Below are 20,879 nucleotides of genomic sequence, written 5' to 3'. Positions count from 1 at the left end.
ATCAGGTGTTGGTTGGCTTTGCTGTTACCTAGAGGCTCTCAGGAAAAATCTTTCCAAGCTTCTTCGAGTTGCTGGCAGAATCCACTTCCTTCGGGCTGCAGAACTAAGGTCCCCATTTCCTTACTGGCTGCCAATGGGAACTGCTCCATATCTTAGGGTCCGCCCACTTGAGACTTCAATTGTATCTGCAGAATTCCTTCACAGGACCTGCATGAGCATTTGGTTGAATCGTGGAGGGCTATCTTTAAAATTCTGCCTACCACTGAGTATTAAATGAGGAAATACGTGGAGGGTCCTTAGAACCAGGCGTGCCACACAGCAAGTGCTGTACAAGCTTTACAGATTCGCCACTGCGAACTCGGCTCTGAAGCTGGCCACCACGTACTGCATCAGAACAGCGTTTTTGTAAAACGTGAAACTTGGCAGCACAGGCTGTGCTGTCGTATAGTGTCGTGTGGCAGATGTTGAGATTTCGCCTTGGTTTTTTCACAGTGGTTTCCTAAGGTGGCCGTTTTCAACGTTCCCCAGGAGGCTGCTATGGCGTTCCCTCACCTGCAGCAGCCCAGCTTCCTCCTGGTAAGTGTCCGTTGCCCGCGTGAGGGTCAGTGAGATGATGGTTCTACAGCTGAGGGACTTGAGAGTCCTATCCACTGACTTGAACTTTGCACTGGTGGTTTTCTGAGGGGCATGTGAGGAAAAGAACGTTGGACTTGGGATTAGAATCCTTAGACTTGGCTCTGCCCCCTAATGGTGTAGGACCTTGGGTTTACTCAACCTCTGAGCCCTGGTTTTCTTATCTGCAAGAGGAGCTTCTTACCTACAAGATAAGTTGATTCACATGCCATTTTTACTGCTTCCTGAGGTCTGGGGAGGAGCGCGGGAAAGGATATACGTCAGAATTTTCACGTCTTGTAAACCTTTACACATTTATGGGATATTCTAATAATCGTACTGTCATCCCTGGACAGTGGAGGGGCAGGGACCCTGCTGTGCTGGGGGCAGCCAGGACTGTACTCTAAGTATTAAGCATGACACCAAGAAGTTAGGTGTGAGGCAGATATCAGTGGTGAGGATTCCTAATTTCAGGTCCCAGAAGATACTTCTCGTAAACATTTATTCAGAAGGACATCCTTCCATGGTGCACCCTCTAGAGCCAACAGATGCAGTGCCTCTGGCATCGAGTGGGTAGAGACCAGGCATGCTGCTAACCTACCCACCCTCCGTGGCTGCAACAGCCCAGGTTTCCACCTCTGACTGAGACACCACCTTCATTTAGAGGTGGCTAAGGCCTTAGGTATCCTTGGGCAAAGCCCCCTTGGTTCACATTCTGATATTTTCTCCTGATCTTAATCCATACCCCATGACCTTGGGTAGATTTCCTTCATTCTTGTCCTGAATTTCCTAGCCTGTCCATCACCTTCATGATTAGTGTCAACATTTGGTTAAAGCTATCTATCATTTCTCACCTGTGTGCCTCGTTTCTTAAGATAGTGAGTTTAGTTGTTTTGTTACCTACTGAATAAAGGGTAGCTTGGTTAAGAGGCCTTCTGTCACTCTCATTTTGCTGGGCATCCTCACTGATGATCACAGTGGGGTCATCACAGGGGGTCGTCACATGGGAAATTTCCAGTTCACGTGTATACACTCAGTGAGTACCCTGTGGTCTCTGAGGGGTGTCCTACGCATAAGCATCCTCTTCTGGTTGTGGGACTGACCCTGGAGCTGACCCCCTGCTTATGGATTGTGTGGAAGTCACCTCGGTCATGCAAATGTGCAGTTCTCTGCTATAAGTGGGGATGCCTGACAGGGTGCAGGGAAGAAGCCTGAGAGTTGGCGATGTAGAGAGCCAAGGCGTCTCCTAGTCGTGTCCTTTAGGCCACTGACACAGGCACGAGGTGCCGGGGAACCAGGCCGGTGGTATGTCTGACTCCTACCTATCATTTGGATTTCTGTTTCGATTCGAGCCAGGATAACCGCAAAAGCCACCAAGTGAATATGCTCATGATCTTTTTGGTTTGTTCTATCTTCTAGGCTAGCCTGAAAGCTGACTCTGTAAATAAGCCTTTTGCACAGCGGTGCCAAGACTTGGTTAAAGTCATTGAGGATTTTCCAGCAAAGGTACAGCTGTGCTAGCATCTCCTTGGGGCATGTCTCATACTCGTTGAAAAACTTTTTTTTTTTAAGTTTATTTATTTATTTTAAGAGAGAGAGAGAGAGAGAGAAAGACAGAAAGAATATCCCAAGCAGACTCTGTGCTGTCCAGGCAGAGCCCTGTGCAGGGCTTGATCCTGTGAACTGTGAGATCATGACTTGAGTGGAAATCAAGAGCCAGATGCCTAACCGACTGAGCCACCAGGCGCCCCTGAAAAATGTTTTTATATAAGCCCCTGATTCCTACCTCTGAACATTGCCCTGGACAGAGGCTTGACCCAGTATTGTAACTGTCGCGTGTATGGACACATTTAAACATGTCAGCATGTAGGCCAGGGGTTCTCAGCCACAGGTGCTTCTGTCCTGCATGGGATACTTAGCACCGTCTGGAGACATTTTTGGTTGTCACACAGGGGAGGGTGCTACTGGCATCAAGTGGGTAGGGACCAAGTGTGCTAGTAAGTATCCCCAAATGCACAGGACAATCCCCGCCCCAACAAGGAAGCATCCAGCTCAAAAAGATTGAGAAACCCTGATGAAAATACTGAAAAGATACATTTAAATCACACCCAGAATTATCAAATAGTAGTGTAAGCCCAGGCAGCTGGCCTGGACAAGGATTCTCACCGATGATCAGAGGAATGTCATCAGGGGTGGTCAGTGACTCCAGAAATTTCCAGTTCATGTGTACACACTCCATGAACAAGGTGGGCAGTTTGTGGCACGGGGCTGGACTGGGTGGGAGGCTCACGTGGCATGGAGCCCGGCAGTGGGCACCGGTCCTCAGCAAGCCTGCCCGCAGCCTCCCCTGCACACCCATTTCAGGAGCTGCACGCCATCTTCCCGTGGCTGGTAGAGAGCATTTTCGGCAGCCTGGACGGTGTCCTCGTTGGCTGGAACCTCCGCTGCTTACAGGGGCGAGTGAGCCCTGTGGAGTACAGCATTGCAATGGAGTTTCTAGACCCCGGGTAGGTAGGTTTGTCACCCGAGGGGGGCCGGATGTTTCCTCATGGTGATCCCATTCTTGAAGCACTGAATTTCTCAAAACTCAGAAACCGTCAAAGCAAGATGGTTTGCAGTTCGTTGCCCTGTTTTTGTTGTTTTAATTTCATCTCCAGTGGCCCAATGATGAAGTTGGTTTATAAGCTCCAGGCCGAAGACTATAAGTTTGACTTTCCGGTTTCCTACCTGCCTGTAAGTAAGCCGTGGGGTGAGAGCCGTGCTCGGGCAGAGCACCCTGCACAGCGGCTGCGGCCGTGGGGGAGGCGGGCAGGGCTTGAGGGGCTGCGGCAGTGGGCACGGCACCATGGTGTCTGCTCAGGGCCCAGGGGGCGTGGCGCATAGAACTTCAGTGGCTGCTTTTTTTAAAGATCATTCCAAACTCTGCCCATGGGGAAGGCGCCACACTCCTGGTTTGTACCTGGCTGAGTGGCACGCAGGGCCATGGGACCAGTTGCTGTTTTTCTGAGTCTCTGGTCCAGGGGGCAGAATTAAGGGATGACTTGTTCAGGGGGTTTGAGGAGCAAAGAAGACGGGGAACATCAAGTGCTTGACAAGGCTCAGAAACTCAAACAGCTGCTGCCCTTGCTGTTTGCGGGTGTTCCTGAGGATGGCGTGAACAATTCTGAGTGGAGGCCCTCTTGCTCTGGTGCTACCCAGAGGACGGCACCTCTCCCCCAGGCAGGGTCTGAGTGCCTGTGGCCTCCACCACACCCCTCCCAAAGGCTGCACTGCATGGGGCGCCCTGCCAGAGCCTGTCCACAAGCCCAACACGCTCTCTCCGCAGGGCCCCGTGAAGGCATCCATCCAGGAGCGCGTGCTCCCCGACAGCCCCCTGTACCACAACAAGGTCCAGTTCCCCGCGACGGGGGGCCTCGGCCTGAACCTGGCCCTCAGTATCCTTTGTCAGTCCCCCAGGGGTGGGGAGGCCATGGGTGGCCAAGACGTAATGCTGAGGGTGGTCCAACAACCCCTGCCTGTTTGCCCCCTGACACTGCCGTCAGATCCGTTCGAGTACTACATGTTCTTCTTTGCTTTGAGCCTCATCACTCAAAAGGTACGAAAGGGATGCCCCTAAGCAGCTCTTTACCAAAGCCCCCATGAAGGGTGGGGGCTGTGGCCTAGGACTTTCTTTCTCTTCCCTCTCCACCTCATTTCTCCAGCTCCTCCTTTGCATCCTCCTCCAGCCTTCGCCCTTCAGGCCATTCTCACTTAGTGAGGATGACAGGCTGGTGGGCGGATTTGACAGGTCATGTGGGGTGACCTGGGTGCCTCGAGTGGTAGTCGGGAAGGCTTCCCACAGGAAGTGCTTACTGGGCATGGGCGCAGGGCAGAGGTGCCCAGGAAGTTTGCTGTACATCATCTTCCCATGTGCCAAAAAGGACTGTGGGGTCTAGCCCCCTGTGGTGGGAACTTTGCTCCTGGCACTGCCCAAGGTGCTTGTGTTCGGGCCCTTGGGATATGGCCCATGTCCCAGGGCTCATGTGCAGTGATTTGAGCCCTGCAGTTGCTGGGGTTAGCAGCCAGGGTGGCACCCAGAGCTACACACCAATGCAGATTTGCTTTTCCAGCCACTCCCTGGGACTCTCCACATACGAACTTCAGACTGTGCCTATTTCATCCTCGTGGACAGATACCTGTCATGGTTCCTGCCCACAGAAGGCAGTGTGCTCCCCGCACTCTCCTCCAGTCCTGGGGGGCCCAACCCCTCACCCGCTCCCAGGTAAGGCTCTCTGGTTGCCCTGGCCCTTGGCCTGGGGTGGCCCAGCCCTGTGGCTAGCCTTTAAGGCCTGGGTCTTCCATGAGGGGGTGGTCTGGTCAGCGGGCATTGCTCATAGGGACAGTAGTGCCACTCTTTGTTGATGGTGTCCCAACTTTTCTTATGCCTGAGATCTCAACCCCAGCTGCCCTAGCACAGACTGGAGAGGGGGGTAAAGGAGGACATCTGTGTGGGTTTTCAGTGATTAGGTCCTGTGGCCACAAGGACGAGGGCTGGCTTTGGTCTGGGAGTGGGCTGGGTTCTGCCCACAGCAGCCCTCCCCACATGTGCATCCAAGCCCCACACTGAAGTGGTGTGTTGCCAGGGCTGATTGATGGCACTAGGCAGGTGGTGCTGGAGAGAAAGGGGCTGTGGGCAGGCCACAGCAGGGCTGACATGTGGAGGAATAAGAACAGGAAGAATGTGTGTAGGCTGCAGGACCAGGTCTTGGCCTGAGCCAGAGGCCCTGGGGCAAAAAGCCTTTCGTGCCAGTCCAAGGCTGGGCTGTGGCTAGACCGTGCAGGACGGGAGTGTACAGCCAGCCTCAACTCGAGGGTGAACTGAGGCCTTGGCGGGGTGCATTTAGCCAGTGGCTCATTGGCCGCCTCTCCCCAGGAGACGCTCCTGACCTGGGAGCTGCCAGCTGTGCTCCTCACCCTCCTCAGTCTTGCTGGTGTGCCTTCTTCCCTGGGAGGCAGGTTCAGGCCCACCCCACATCTGCTGACATGTGCCGTGCTGTGACCCAGACCTCGTATGTGTGCACAGATGTGCCCAAGGAGGGGGGATTGAAAAGAGGAGGTGGGGGCACGGAAGTGGGGAGAGGCTGCCCCGGCATCAGTAATGCTGCGGCCAAGAAGGACCAGGGCTGGCCAGGTTCACACCCTCTCAGAGGCAGGTTTCAGCTGCCCAGCTCTTCTCTGGGCCCGATTTTGTTGGCTTGTTTTAACATAGAATTCCAGACTTCTAGAAAACTTGCCACAATACCAAAAAACTTTCGTAAGTCCTTCACCTACGTTTCTGAATCGTTTCATTCTTTATCTGTATGTGTTTTTCCTGGGCCATTTGAGTAAGTCATAAATGCAATGCCTGTTCCCTCTTAATGTCTTGGAGCGTATTTCCTAAGAGCCAGTGCATTCTCCTGCACAGCCTCCTGCACTTCTATCCAAGTCAGGGAATTAATATTGCTACCCGGCTGCCATCTAATCCTCAAACCCCATTCGGGCTGCACTGTCTACCCTACTAATGTTTGCCACCTGGCTGGGATCTGGGGGAGGGTCACTCTCTGTGTGTGGTTGGCTCTGTCTGGTCCCCCTCCAGTCTGGAACACTCTCTCAGTCTTTCCCTGTTTCCTGACCTCAACACCTTTGAAGCGTGCAGCCTGGAGGTGTGCAGAATGCCCTTATCTTAAGTTCTCTGGTATTTCCTAGTGATTAGACCCAGCAGCCCGTGGAGTCTGTGTGCTTGCAACATTGTCTTGATCGCTGGGCCAAGGGGGTGTTGGCCAGGTTTTCCTACCATAAAATTAAATGGGTCCTTTGTGCCTAAATTCATTAACAAAAGGGATTTGTTGGGAAGATCTACTGAGACTCTGTAATTATCAGTGGTGTTCATGTCCCTTGACGATCGTCAGCCAGATCAGTTATTAATTGGTTGGTTGCCAGATGATAGCTGTCTGGTTTCATCCTATAGTTATCAGTGGGCATTCTGTGGTAGGAAAGACTTTTCTTCCTGTCTGTTGATGGTGTGTATCGATATGGATTTGTATGGATTTGGGGGTCGTTCTATGATTCAACAAGTGGTAATGGTTACTGTTGCCAGTGATGTTGATGTTGAGATTGCCCCTGGTTGTGCCAGCAGGATCCCCTAACGAAGGCCTTTTCCTGTGTCTCCCTCAGAACACCAACCATGCCCTTCGCTTCTTATGGCCTCCACCACACCAGCCTCCTAAAGCGACACATCTCTCATCAGACATCTGTGAATGCAGACCCTGCCTCCCATGAGATCTGGAGGTCAGAAACTCTGCTTCAGGTGAGCGCGAGGAGGCTCTTGTCATCTTCTGTTTCAAAATAAACTGCCTGGCCACCTTCCACCCCCCAGGGGCAGAGGCCTAAAGACTGTCCTCAGCCTGAAAGTGGTTCTGAATTGTTGGTGTTCTCCTGCTGTGGCGTGTGGGAATCAGACTAGAAGAAACGTGCCCATGTGTCTAACCTGTATGTCATTGGTAGTAGTTTTCATCCCAGCGTCCCCTTTCCAAAGACTTTTGTCTTTCTCATGGTAATATGAGCGCTGCTCAGTTTCCATTGGATCCGTGTAAAAGCTTTCCCCACCTTCGACATTTTCAACCTGTTCCCACGTTGCTGGAGGTGTTTCCTGTGATCACCATCATTTGGATATTAAACCCCTGCCCCAGTAGCGTTTTTGTTGTTGTTGTTTGGTTTTGTTTGTTTGTTTTATTTTAGGGAGAGAGCGCATGCACACGAGCAGGGGAAAGGGGCAGAGGGGGCGCAAGAGAGAATCTTAAGCAGGCCCCATTCTCAGCGCAGAGCCTGACACAGGGCTTGATCTCATGATTCGTGAGATCATGACCTGAGCCGAAATCAAGAGTCCAATGCTTAACCAACTGAGCCACACAGGTGCCGCAGAGTTCAATAATGTTCTGTCACGTGGATATTCCCCTTTTTATGTTTCTGTTCATCTATGGATGGCCACTTGGGTTGTTAGCACATTTTAGCTATTGTGAATAGCTGTTTCTACATGGATGTACAGATATCTCTTAGAGACTCTGATTTCGGTTCTTTGGGGTATATACCCTGAAGGGGAATTGCTGGGTCATATGATAGTTCTATTTCATACTTTAAGGAGCCGCCATACCATTCTCCACCGTGGCTGTACCATTTTATATTCCTGTCAGCGGTGCACGACCTTACCAATGCCCATCATTTTCTATCTTTTGGTATAGCCATCCTCATGGATGTGAGGTGGTGTCTCCCTGTGGTTTTGATTTGCACCTCCCTCATGGTTGATGATTTGAGTATCTATTCATGTCCTTATCGGCCATTGGTACGTCTTTGGCGAAATGTCTGTTCAAGTCCTTTGCCCATTTTTTAATTGAGTGGCTTTATTTTTTTGTGGTTGAGTTTTAGGAGTTGTCTTTCTATTCTGGGTATCCGTTCTTTATCACATACACGATTTGTAAATACTTTCCCCCATCCTGTGGGTGACCTCTTTCTGTGGATAATGTCTTCTGACGTGCAAAATATTTTTGAATTTTCATCAAGTCCAATTTGTCTGGTTTCTTTTGTTGCCTGTGCTTTTAGAGCTAGAAATCATAGCCCAGTCCAGTGTCCTGAAGCTTTCTGCCCACAGTTTTTGCTAAGAGTTTTAAGTCTTAGCTCTTACATGTCTGCCTTTCATCCATTCTGAGTTATTTATTATTCATGGTGTGAAGTAAAGGTCCAGCTTTATTCTTTTGCATGTAGATATCCAGTTTTCCCAACACCGTTGGTTGAAAAGAACTGCCCCTGGAATGGCTGTGATACCTTAGATGGAAACCATTTGACCATCCAGTGCTCTCTTGCAGGTTTTTGTTGAAATGTGGCTTCATCATTATTCCTTGGAGATGTACCAAAAATTGCAGTCCCCTCACGCCAAGGTAGGTTGCCACACTTTTTCACCCCCTCTGCTCTGGCCCTGGTGTGCCTGGTCCACCTGCTGCTTCTTGTCCTTGATCTCAGCTCGTTGTCAAGGGCTGGATGGTGGGAAGCAGAAACTCACCATCACCCCTTACTCTGATGCCGGACGGCAGGTGGGTTTCATTCTGGGGTGGGCTTGCACCCTGCGGGCTGGAGGCCTGTCCTCTCTGGGGTCCTCCCCATGCTATTTCCAGAGCCCCCTCCCTGGCAGCCGGAATGGCTGAGGTTGTGGTGCTCGTGCTCTGGGGCCAGGAGAGCTGCGGATGCCTCTGGGAGTCACATCCGGGCCTGTTCCCTCCGCTGTCACAGCGTCTCCTGCTTTCCTGCTGAGGTGGCACCCGGCCGACTTCGCTCACCTTGGTGCCCGTACTGCCTTCCACCTCCTGCAGAGCATTGGCAGGCAGCCCTTTCTGCAGTGGGTGGGATCTGATGCCTCCCTGCATGCAGCCTGGCCTGTCTCCTCCTCTTTTTCCCTTCTCTTCCCTCACAGGGCAGCATGCTCATTTGCAGAGGCGTGAAGGCAGCTGTGTCCCTGGAACGTTCCCAGGGCCGGCAGCCTACTGGACTCGTCAGAGTACAACAGCTCTGTTCGCCTCTTACTAGGCAGGGTGGGCACCTAGGTTCACGCTCCATGAAACCGCCTGAAACGTGTGAACTGGGGCCTGTAACCAACTGTGTGATCTGTGGCTTCTGTGCACTTCTGTGTTTGCTGCTCAGACTTTGCTTTTGTCAACGCCAGACAGAATTCTTGAGAGATTCCTTACGAATTAACATTCTATGGGCTAAAATTCATGAGGGTGGCCTGTGACCTTCCCTCTGTGATTCCAGCAAGTGGTGGTGGTTCTGCAAAGTGTTGGCAACCAGTTCTGCTTCTCTGCTGCCCTTCTGAGTACCCATTTGGGGAGCAGCCCCCAACCACTGCTCTCTTAAAGTGCAGAGTGACCCAAATCTCTGTCCTTGACATCACAGGGGACAGAGGGAAAGCCAGAACTCTGTCTTGGGCCTCTCGCGTTACTAAGTGCTTGCACTGCCATTGCTGCTTCCACAGTGGACTGGCTGCATGTTCCTGGCTGGTGCACGGGGGTCAGGGGCCGGGCTTCCCCCTAGGGCCCTGGGGGCTCACTCAGCCCCTGTGCATGTGGCTTTTGCAGAGGCAGGGGCTGCTTTGCTGCATTGCCTTCCCATCTGCTCGTTCTGTCTTCTGAGCCAGGGGGAGCACATTCACTGTCATTTTTAGCAGATCTGCCAGTCACAGAGGTCCTCTAGGTTGTCTCCTGTGAGGATCCCGAGCCCTATACGAGGGAGGAGGGTGGGCCGTCCCTGCCGGAGCAGGGGAGCCTTCCCCTTCTTCCTCACGTTTGCTTCCTCTTGGCCAGACCACAGGGCGGGGGAGAGCTGCTCAGAATGACTGGTAGTCAGGGGGCGACTGGGAAGCCCCCACCAGGTACCCAATTGAGGTGTTTAGTTGTGTTTTGTTTTGTTTCGTTTTGTTTCCTATTTGTCTTTGCCTCCTATTGAGGCTGAAAGCAAAACCTCAGAAAACCTGGTGTGTGGGAAGGGGAGAAGGACAGCCATGGAGGTCTGCTTCACCTGAGGCTCCTTACCATTTACCCAGGCCTGTGCTGTGCCGTTTGGAAATCCTAGCCTTGGGGTCAGTTTTCCTGATGTGAAAGATGCAGGAAACGCAGCTCTGAGAGGTCCCATGGTGCTTCCATGCCTAGCCTGGGTCCGGAGTGTATGCTCGCTCCTTACAGCCCGGGCCTCTGCTCTGCCTCAGCTTACTGGGCAGGGAGGGCTTCAGGAGAGTCAGATGGTCGGTAAAGACCGCATATTCCTGCAGGACACTGTGGGGCCCGCACTGTGTTCCTGCAGGCTGGGCAGACCCCCAACAGGGGAACCATGTGCTCCCTGATTCCTCACTGAGAGCTGTCACTGAGCCCGGGTCTGGCCCAGAGGAAGGCCACGAAGGGCAGACACCTCCTTGCTGTGCTGCTTCCTGCCTCTGCTCTGCGCGTCTGTGGCTGTGCCTGTCTCCTCGAGGTCTGGCACATGCATTCTGACCTCTCCCGTGTGAAGCATGGTACGCGGTGGGAGGCATGGCCCTCCCAGGGCAGGATGTGTGCCAGGGCCGGCTCTGGGTTGTGCTTGGCTAAAGGGGACTGCTTTAGCAGGCCTTGTCGCTGCAGCGGGGCAGGGCAGAGGTGGGGTAGGGGTGGACAGCTTAAGCCAGCTCTGCTGTCATCCCCCATGGCCCAGGCTGTCCCAGCCTCAGGGTTCCAGCTGCCTCTGGGTGTGTGTGGCCATGACCAGATTCTTGGGGCCCGTCGGGACTGATGGAGGGCTCTGTGTGTCTGGAGTTGGGGAGTCCTGGTGAGGTACGAGAGGTGGGTCTCCCAGGATTCGAACCCATGAGTGTTCACGTTACCTTTAACGATTTCGGGAATGTGGGGTGTGGAAGGTGTCAGGCCTGGTGAGCTAAACCTTGCTTGCCTCTGTGCCACCCTGGGAATCAGCCCCATTCAGGAGGGGTCGCTGATTGGATCTTTGACACCTAGGAACTGATCTCATCACATATCAGTTTGGTAAATTTCTTCTTGGGACAACACAGGGAAGTCCAATAAGTTACAAATTTTTCTTTCTTGAGCAAAGAGGTCTCCATCTGGAACTAGCTCCTCAAAAATTTCTCTTCTGAGCCTCGGGGCCTTCAGGGCCTTGGTGGCCATCAGTGTGTCCCAGCAAGACTCCTGGGATCCTGGTGGGCTCCAGTGTGCACACGCTGCACACAGAGCATTCAGGGTTGGGGGAGGGCAGGACCCTCTGGAAGGAAAGTGAGTCAGGCTGACCTCAGGGAGCTGGAGAGAACTTCAGGCCCCAGAGACATGAAGGAGGCTGCCCAAGTGACCTTGAGGGTCTGTCTGTCCCTCTGCCTGGCAGGTGGAAGAGCACCCCTTGGGCCTGGCTCTAGTCTGCCCACCAGGAAGGGCTCCGTCTGGGCGGCTGAGAGGGTGGTGTCCCATTGGTCTGAGGCTGCTGGGCTGTGATTGTTTGGATTGTCACTGACGTGCTTTTGTTTTTGTTTTTGTTTTTGTTTTTGTTTTTGTTTTTTGTTTTCTCTCCTTACTTCTGGGCTCACTTTTGTCTTTCTCTCCCTGCTGTCCCCTCCCCGGTCTCTCCCCTCCTGTCCCCTGCCCTGTCCTCTGCCCTCCCTGCCTGTTCTTGGCTTCTCTGTTTTGCTGTCTCTCAGCTGGAGGTTCTGCACTACCGACTCAGTGTCTCCAGCGCCCTCCACAGCCCTGCCCAACCCAGCCTCCAGGCCCTCCACGCCTACCAAGTACTGGCCGCTCTCATATTGTTTTGTTTCACCCCTGCCCTGTGGTGTGAGCCATGGAGCGCATGGCAGTGCAGTGGTAAAGCGAGGGTCCGGCCGGGGGCCAACTGGGGTGATTCAGGCCAATTCCAAGCAGAGTGAGGCCAGTGTGTGTCGGGGATGGTGGCAGGCATCCGTCTTTAGCCTGGCTCAGCCCTCAGCTTGGTAGACTAGCCCGGGTTTGGGGTGTGGGGCCACCAGATCTGCCTGGCCAAGCCCCAAGCCAGTTGGAATGTGGTAGGCTCTTGGGAGTTGGTGACTTCTGTGCTTGGCCCTGGGTTGAGGGAGCGGAAACAGTGTGGCCTTCGCAGTGGCCTGACTCACCTGGCTTTGCGGGCCTGGTACCTAGGAACTGACTGAGCCCAGGGAAGCCCCAAGGCTCATGGTGGCGTGGTCTGTCAGTCCCAAGCCTGTGTGAGGCCAAGGGGCAGGGAGGACAAGGGCTTCGTCCCCTAGCCTGGAGAGGCTGTTGGTCCTTGAGCATGCTGGGGCCTGGCCTCTTGTGGACTTTTGTGCTCCCACAGAGGTAGGCGAGAGCAAGAGAGGGCCTCACGGAGACTGGTCTGCTTTAGGCAGAGATGACCAGTGTGGACGGATTTGAAGTCTTGAGGTCGGTAGATGGAGTGCAGGACTACAGGCTGTTTCAGGGCAGATGGAGTCTGGTAGTTCATGGATTCATGAGATGAATGTCAGGAAGTTTGGGCAGAAAGCATGCATCTAGATCCCATGCTCGAGGCCAGGGGTCTGTCCAGTTCCCCCTCAGTGGGAGCACACCACATTTAACCTGATATTTGAGCACAAGATAAGAAATCACGTTTGCTGGGATGGGGTGGTGAGTGCGCACAGGGTTCCCACTCAGAAGCAGCAGCCACAGGGAAGAGGGAAGAGAATGATCCAGAAGGGCCAGCAGGGGCGGGTTTAGCACAGAAGTGGTACCACTCCAGCATGTGTTGGGGAAGGGCTCACTTGGCCAAGAGCAGCATCCCTGGAGAAAAGTGCACAGCAGGAGGGGGAAGAGCCCTCCTTCCCCCCCCCCCCCCCCCCACCATGGGAAGGGTTGCTGAGCTGAGAAGGGCTGGGCCCAGTGAGAAATGCCACTGGCTTTGGGAAAGTGTCCCTAACGGCCGTGCGGGTGGAGGAGGCCCACTTACAGCAGCGGTGGCTGGATTCCTGTGGGGATTTGGCTCTCGAGGGTGGGGGGGTGAGAAGGAAGGTTTGGCTTCTGTCCAGAGGGAAGATAGCCCAAGGAGCTTCCCGGTTCAGTGCCAATGCTCTGTCCTCCGCTAGGGAGATGGTGGGTGGGTCGGCGAGGGGCCAGGAATGAGAAAGGGGGAGGCTCCTGGGGGGAGTCACAGCCTGGCAACAGTGCCCTCTGATCCTCCGTTACCGTGAAAATATCTTACGTTTTTTTTGTTGTTCAAATGATGCAAGTTCATCGCTTAAGCTTACAGATAAGCAGAAGAAAGTCTCCTCCTGAAGCCCCGTAGCTTCCCCCGCAGTCATATCGAGTCGTGTGGTGTGTTGCCTAGGCCTGTGGAGACAGATCCATGGCAAGGAGAGCGGAGAAGGCAGTGCCGCGGGCAGTGGTGGGGCTGCGACTGGGTGCCCGGGCTGTGCCAGGAGGCACGGCTTGTGCCAGCCTCAACGTTGCGCAGGATTTGGACTAGGCTGCCAGAAGCTCTGTCGAGGTTGTGGGGGTCCCAGAGGCCTGGGGGGTGAGTGTGGGCAGAGGAGCGCGTCCGGGCACCCCAGAGCTGGGAGCCGGAGGCAGCGTATCCTGCCGGTGCCATCCTCTGCCACTCTGGAGACTCCATCCTGTATTCCGTCACAGAAGAGCCAGCAGACAGGCTTTCCTCTCGGGGCTGGGTCTTAAAGATCCTACCTGAACCTTGTGAATGAGAATTTCACCTGACAAGATAGAAAGCACTCTCGTCTTGTGCTGACGGCAGGGCTGTTAGCAATAGAGGAAGGGCCGCCCTGCGCCAAGCCCCAGCTGGCTGTGTCCAGGACAGGAAGTGGATGGAAGGGTGAGGGTTACAGCAGGAGAAGGAATTTGGGAGTATTTCTCCCTGAAAAAGGAAGCCATGGGCCCCAGCGAGCTGTCTTCATATACCTGGGAGGCAGGCAGGAGCCCCTGAGCCCGGATCCAGGGTGGGATACTGGCCTGCCTCGCCCCCTGCTCCTCCTCTGGCTGGCCAGGAGTTGGGGGGGACCCCTGAGGACTTGGCCGGGCAGCAATGACCCGAGTCACCCACAGAGGGTGCAAGAAGCGGCTGGAAGCACACAGGGAAGCATTCAGGTCTGCTTTAGCAAAGCCGTCCCGCCCTGCCTTGCGTGCTCTTAGCGGGTCTCAGAGCTGGCATGCGAGGTCTATCTGCTGCGTGCCAGGCCCAGGGAGGGCCCTGTGGGCGGCCCACACATCCTGTCGGGGAGAAGTGGTCCTGGGCGGGACATACATGGCCAGGCCTGGGGGCCCCACCCTGGGACCAGTCTGGGTCCTGACACAGCTCCCCCTCAACCTCAGGAGTCGTTCACACCCACGGAGGAGCACGTGTTGGTGGTGCGCCTGCTGCTAAAGCATCTGCACGCCTTTTCCAACAGCCTGAAGCCTGAGCAGGTCTCTCCCTCCACCCACTCTCACGCCACCAGTCCCCTGGAGGAGTTCAAACGGTGGGTACAGGGCATGCACAGGCCTCCCGTGTCCCTGGCTGCCACTGCCTCCTCCTGCACATACTTGTTGCCCACAGTAACCTATCCTTAGGGCATGGGGTCGGCCTGTGAGGCGTCTGCAGGGTGGGGCAGGTGGGAAATCACCTTGACCCCTCCTGGGTCTGTTTCCCGACACCTCCTCTGGCTCCACAGGCGGGCGGGGGCTGCCTGGCTGCCACGGCCTTTCCTTCCAGGCCTGCCGTCTTCAGTAGAAAGAGCCAGGCTGGCCAGAAAGAGGCCCCATCTTGTTGCCCTGTCTTGTCCCCTCCTCCCCAGTGTGGGCAGAGTGGAAGATCTACGTTGACCGCACTCAGAATGCCCAGGAAAGCCGATGGGCTGGGAGTGCCTTCACTGCAAAGTGGCTCATTTGTCATGGGAGACTGAGCTCTGTGCTGCACCCTCCCCCTCCTCTTCCCCTCTGCTCCCCCAGTCCTTCTGTCAAAAGGGCCAGGACGGTGGCCTGACTCCTAGGCCAACTGGGGCCAGCAGAGCAGGTGACTTGTGTGTGGTGACCCAAGCAGAGGTGGTCACGGGAGCCATACTAGGTCAACCGCTTGTGTGCTGTGTGTCCTTGGGACATTCCCTAATCTCTCTGAACTTTGGTTTCTTTGTGAAAAATGGGGCCCAAAATAGGAGGCCTTGCCTTCAGGGGTGCCCAGTGTTCACCCCGGCAGAGCTGGCCCTTGGAACCGGGAGCCACTTGGCTCACCTATGAGGGGACCCTCTCCTCGCCTCCCCTCCCCTGCAGGGCCGCCGTCCCGAGGTTTGTCCAGCAGAAACTCTACCTTTTCCTGCAGCACTGCTTTGGCCACTGGCCCCTGGATGCGTCCTTCAGAGCCGTGAGTGTCCGCCCCATCTTGCTTTCTTTGTCTTTGCCCTCTGTGCCTGATGAGGGAGGTCCCGTGGGGCGGATGCAGGAAGGAATCAGCTATTGCCGCAGAGGGTCACATCGGTGGGTCACATTGTTCTGCTCATTTGAGTTTTCAGAGCCAACCCCCAGGTACAGAAAAGCTGTCTGCCCTGACCTGGAACCCAGTGGGTCCACGCTGGGTGGGTTCCCAGCCCCACTGAGCCTCACAGGCTCCGCTCCCTCAGCTGGGGAAAGCACTCCTGTGTTCCACACGTTCCACACTCGCTTCCGAAGGGCTGGCACGAGGGTTACATATCCTAAGGGTTAAAACTAATGTAACGTTGTGTGTCAGCTATCTGCAGATTAAAAAAATCATTTTAATTAAAGATGAAAAAAGAAACATCATAGGGGATGCGGAGTCCCCTCCTGCTCCCTCTCGGAGTGGCGGGTGGGAAGAGAACGTGGTAACACCTCCAGGAGAACCGAAGCCCCACGGTTAGGATCACCCCCTCCTCACCTGAGCTGCCTGCCGGGAGCCGAGCTCCAGGCCACCCAAGGATCTGGACCAAAGCCCCAGCCCCACAGCCCAGCAGAATGCCAGCCTCCAGGCCCTCAGGGCACACGTGTCCCACCAGGTCCTGGAGATGTGGCTGAGCTACCTACAGCCCTGGAGGTATGCACCTGAGAAGCAGGCTCAGAGCAGCGACTGCCAGGCCCGGTGTGTGTCGGAGAGATGGTGAGCCCCGGCCCGTTGTGCTCCCTAGGGGGACCTGCTTCCAGGTGGGGCACAGGCCCCTCCCTCCTTGACTGTGCTTTGTTGTCTGGGCCCTGGGCTTGATCTCCCACAGAAACAGCTGGTGACTCCTCTGTGCTGTCCCCTTGCCGTTGACTGTCTCCCCTCAGATGTATGTTTGCACTCGCCCCCAAGCACCCCTCTTCACTAGCGTTCTGCATAGCAGCCGCCACCGCCTCCCCTCCCGCCCTCACGGCCAACCCCCCAGCCTCCGCCAGCGCCTCCTCTCCACGACTGCCTTCCTTGTCCTCCTTCTGGTGCCCGGGCCGGCCTCTGCTGCGGAGGCTTTGGCCCTCTCGGGAAGGGCCGCATCCTACAGAGGGTTGCGCCGTCTATAGGAGGCCTAGGTCTTCCCTGCCTCCCTTGTGCCTCCTCCCTTGCCCCCACCCCTGGTCCCTCAGCCACGATGAGGTCGTGGCAGGGGAGAACCTGGAACCCAAGGAAGAGAGCGCTAGTGAAGCGGGGGCATAGACTGGTGTAGTCCTGCCTCCAGTGGGAGTTCTGGGCCCTGATGCACTGCCTGGTCCCCAGGGCACCCTTTGTGCAGGAGAATCTGCTGATGTACACCAAGCTTTTTGTGGGCTTCCTGAGCCGCGCGCTCCGCACCGACCTGGTCAGCCCCAAGAACGCGCTCATGGTATTCCGAGTGGCCAAAGTCTTTGCCCAGCCCAACCTGGCTGAAATGATCCAGAAAGGTAAGCCCTCAGCCAGAGGGAAGCAGCACTTAGAGAGGGACCCACGGACCCTGCGTGTGCCTCACGGGCTCGCGGTGGGCTGGCAGAGGTGCCACGGGGACTCCTGGTGCACGGTGGCGGGGTGGACGTCGGAGCCTAGCGGCGTCCTGCCTTCCCTGTGGCACGCGTGCCGGGCAGGAGCTGCGGGGGTGCTGGGCGGGGGAAGCAGAGCTCAGAGCTGTGTCTCCCTGGTGACTCTTGGTGGCATCAGAAAGCAGTCTTGGCCCGTGTCGTGTCTTAGATGGCTTTATCGGGTGTTAGCTTCTCTGGTTTTCTTTTGTGCATGCCGGCCTTCCTGTTGAGACTGGTGGGGGCTCCGGGAACATTAGGAGTTGGGCCCCTGTGCCACTCGGTCCCTATCCCTCGGAAGCCTCAGCGGCACCCAGGAAGCCAGCCAGCGGCTACTGGCTGTTTGGTGCCATGGAAGCTGAAGCCAGAGTCGGGTTCTGCTTTCCAGGGGAACAGCTGTTCCTGGAGCCAGAACTCGTCATCCCACACCGCCAGCACCGACTCTTCACAGCTCCCACTTTCACCGGCAGCTTCCTGTCCTCGTGGCCCCCAGCCGTCACAGACGCCTCCTTCAAGGTGAAGAGCCACGTTTACAGCCTGGAGGGCCAGGACTGCAAGTACACCCCAATGTTTGGGCCCGAGGTGCGGACGCTGGTGAGTTGGGGCTCCCCCAGGCCACACGGCCGTCCCGAAGCCGTGGCAACAGCAGGGCCAGGGAGAGCACACGTGTTGTACGGAAGGAGGAAGGTTGGGTGTTGGTGGACGCTGCTGTACCTTGGCTTGTTTTCTTTTTTCAGTGCGGTCTACGTTTTTTCTGATGATAAAGGCAGCAGTTGCTAGAAAGTTTTCACATTTAGAATATGGGCGTCTTGGGGGCGCCTGGTGGCTCAGTGAGTTAAGTGTCTGACTTTGGTTCAGGTCATGATCTCAGGGCTCCTGAGTTTGAGCCCCACATCGGGCTCTGTGCTGACAACTGGAGCCTGGAGGCTGCTTTGGATTCTGTGTCTCCCTCTCTCTCTGCCCCTCCCTTGCTCACAGTCTGCCTCTGTGTCTCTCCAAAGGAAATACACACACACACACACACGCACACACACACACGTAGAATATGCACGTCTTAGTCTTGAAAGACCCTGGCCTCCTCCTGGACTGCTGGGGGCCCCCAGGTCCGCCTGCCAGCCTGTTTGGTGGCTGGGTGGCGTGCGGTGGCACCACCCGAGCTGGCTGACCTGCCCCCATGCCCCGCAGGTCTTGCGCCTGGCTCAGCTCATCACGCAGGCCAAGCAGACTGCCAAGTCCATCTCTGACCAGTGCGGGGAGAGCACGGCCGGCCGCCCCTTTCTGTCGTGGCTGGGCTTCTGCTCCACAGACACGAACGGCTCCTACGCAGCCAACGACCTGGACGAGATGGGGCAGGACAGTGTCCGCAAGACAGACGAGTACCTGGAGAAGGCCCTGGAGTACCTGTGCCAGATGTTCCGAGTACGAGCCGGGGGAGCTGTCCCCTTCCTGGCGTTCGGTCCCGCGGCCCTCATCCCCTGCCCAGCCCGTGGGAGATACAGCCCGTGCCCACGATGTCACGTCTGGGCCCCCTTGCTGTCGCCGTTAGAGGCCCAGGGGGGCCAGTCTCCTCCCTTCACCCCGAGAGTGAAGGCAGGTAGCAGGAAGCGGCACTGCCTCCTCACGGGGCTTCCTCCCTCACAGCTCAGCGAGGCTCAGCTCACCCAGCTCACGCTTGCCTTGGGGACAACTCAAGATGAGAATGGGAAGAAGCAGCTCCCAGACTGCGTCGTGGGGGAGGACGGGCTCGTCCTCACGCCCCTGGGCCGGTACCAGGTAAGGGCCACACCCCGGAGGGCTCCGCTCTCCTGGCGGCGTGGCCGTGGCTCCCGCTGGCCGAGCCTCCGAGCCCTGTTGTCCCGGCAGGCCCGGCAGCGGAGACCGCACTTGTGAGGCGTCGCAGAGGTGTGTTCGCAGGGCTGCTCGCACGGCCCAGGTTTCACCCGGGGCTCGCCTCCTTTGCTGCTTCTAGATCATCAATGGGCTGCGAAGGTTTGACATCGAGTACCAGGGTGACTCAGAGCTGCAGCCCATCCGGAGCTATGAGATCGCCAGCCTGGTCCGCGTGCTCTTCCGGCTGTCCTCCGCCATCAACCGCAGGGTGAGTGCACGCGGGAGGGCCGCCCCCGCCTCCGGTCCTGCCACCCTCGGGGAGAGGCCGGGGCAGCGTGCGGCCCTGCCCGCGCCCACTCCCCGTGCCTCTGTCTCTGCCCAGTTTGCAGGCCCGATGGCAGCCCTGTGTTCCCGTGCCGACTTCCTCGGCAGCTTTTGTCGGTACCACCTCACGGAGCCCGGGCTGGCAGACAGGCACCTGCTGAGCCCGGTGGCACGAGGGTGTGCGGCCCGCCGTCCCCGGGGCCCTAGGCTCAGCCTGCGCTTCCTGGGCAGCTACCGGACGCTGCTCTCGCTGCTTCTGGCCTTCTTCGTGGCCTCCCTGTTCTGTATTGGGCCCCTCCCTTGCGCCCTGCTCCTCGTGCTGGGCTACCTCCTCTACGCTGTGGCCATGACGCTGCTCACCGAGCGCAGCAAGCTGCACCATCTCTGACCTCAGGCCGGGTGCCGATGCAGGGCCGCCAGCGAGAGGCCCACACAGCCTCTCCCTCGAGCCTGAGAGGCCACCTCCGAGCTAGGGGGCCACTTTCCTGCAGCCACGGAGCCATGCCACGCGTAAGAGGAGATGAAAACGGAAGGGTGTGGTCCAGGCTTGCCAAGGAAGGGAGTGACCTCAAAGGGCCTGTTAGTGTCACAGGACGGTGCCGGACCCAGCCACTCGGTCCTCCCTGCTTCCCTCAGCCACAGGCCCTGCAGTGAAATGGGCCTCCAGGCCTTTCTCCAACCTGACGCCCCAGGGTCTAGCTGTGTGAGGCCTGGGAGGCAGTGCTGCCCAGGAGGGGCCTCGCCATCCTTAAGGTTGGCAAGGTGGCGTGCCTCTCCTCTCCCTGCCGACAGCAGGACGGTCCCTCAGTGTCTGGTTCCAGAGAAGATTCCAAAACCCTAGAGGTTCCTGAGAAAGTTTAGAGGATGGTTCCCTGATTCCTAACTTTAAACCTAGATTTTGCCATCGCATTTGGCAAAGTGAGGGTCATTCTTCACGCATTGCCAGCAATTCTGGGGCTGGGCCCTACAGCTCCACTTTCTAGAAGAAAAGATCCTCCAGGAGCACAGATGCTCAGTGGGACAGTGCTTCACCTCTGGCTCCCTCCTGGCCCCCAAGCCATTAAGCACGTTGCTTGGTGGCAGCCCAGCGTCACTGCCTCATCCGGGACAGGCTCGCTTGTCCCATGGGCAGAGGGGATGTGGCTGGGCCATGGGAGTTGGGCATCGTCTGGTGCTGCAACCAAAGATGGTCAAAGGCATTGTTTGTACCTTCAGTAAAATCGAGTGCAAAGACACTAACTTTTTGATGACATTTGAATGTTCCTACTACACAGCAATTTCATGTTCTCTGTCGAAAGTCATCCCCACAGGGTCTCAAGCACATGCATTCATCTTACAGGGGACGCACCAGAGAGAACATCTCAACGACGATTTTAAACCAAACCTTTGTTTTGGGTTTTTTTTTAAGTTTCCAAACTAAATGTTGAGCTTTGTATTTTGATGTGAACTCAGAATAATGGCATTCTGGGGCCTGTGACCAAAAAACAAACCAAGTTGGTAACTGACCGCAGATCTGAATAAAGCAGTTTTTGCTCCCGAGTCTTGTGGTCCCAGGGCTCAGCCTCCAGCGCGGTCGTCTGCACAGGTCTCCCAAACAGCTGG

At 56.2% G+C, this 20,879-nt stretch overlaps 1 protein-coding gene across 5 annotated transcripts; it reads left to right on the top strand.

The window, feature by feature from the left end:
• The first annotated feature begins 52 nt into the window (after window positions 1-52).
• LOC123378907 (sphingomyelin phosphodiesterase 4) lies at window positions 53-20,816 on the top strand. Of its 5 annotated transcripts, none has more exons than XM_045041322.1 (19): window positions 53-576; window positions 2,032-2,118; window positions 2,977-3,119; window positions 3,270-3,345; window positions 3,938-4,046; window positions 4,155-4,207; window positions 4,722-4,873; window positions 6,805-6,937; window positions 8,490-8,561; window positions 11,846-11,932; window positions 14,493-14,638; window positions 15,426-15,516; window positions 16,163-16,263; window positions 16,852-17,015; window positions 17,512-17,705; window positions 18,309-18,542; window positions 18,765-18,896; window positions 19,093-19,221; window positions 19,336-20,816. In XM_045041322.1, the coding sequence occupies exons 1-19, from the start codon at window positions 538-540 to the stop codon at window positions 19,663-19,665; spliced, it is 2,472 nt and encodes an 823-aa protein (XP_044897257.1). In that variant the 5' UTR covers window positions 53-537; the 3' UTR covers window positions 19,666-20,816. The 5 variants fall into 5 exon arrangements, with proteins under 5 accessions (XP_044897257.1, XP_044897260.1, XP_044897256.1 ...); XM_045041321.1 differs by having other exon boundaries at window positions 58-576; window positions 17,512-17,717; XM_045041325.1 differs by lacking the exon at window positions 19,336-20,816 and having other exon boundaries at window positions 56-576; window positions 17,512-17,717; window positions 18,987-19,129.
• The last annotated feature ends 63 nt before the right edge of the window (window positions 20,817-20,879 follow it).

This window comes from Felis catus, chromosome D3 (assembly GCF_018350175.1).
Source record: "Felis catus isolate Fca126 chromosome D3, F.catus_Fca126_mat1.0, whole genome shotgun sequence".
In the NCBI taxonomy this organism is placed as follows: domain Eukaryota; kingdom Metazoa; phylum Chordata; class Mammalia; order Carnivora; family Felidae; genus Felis; species Felis catus.
This window is presented reverse-complemented; position numbering and strand designations above follow the sequence as displayed.

Excerpts from the sequence above, each read along its gene's own strand:
- LOC123378907 (XM_045041321.1), top strand. The coding sequence starts at position 538 with ATGGCGTTCCCTCACCTGCAGCAGCCCAGCTTCCTCCTG. Across the intron at positions 4,874-6,804 it reads AACCCCTCACCCGCTCCCAG|AACACCAACCATGCCCTTCG; the intron begins GTAAGGCTCTCT and ends TGTCTCCCTCAG. Across the intron at positions 15,517-16,162 it reads TGGATGCGTCCTTCAGAGCC|GTCCTGGAGATGTGGCTGAG; the intron begins GTGAGTGTCCGC and ends GTGTCCCACCAG.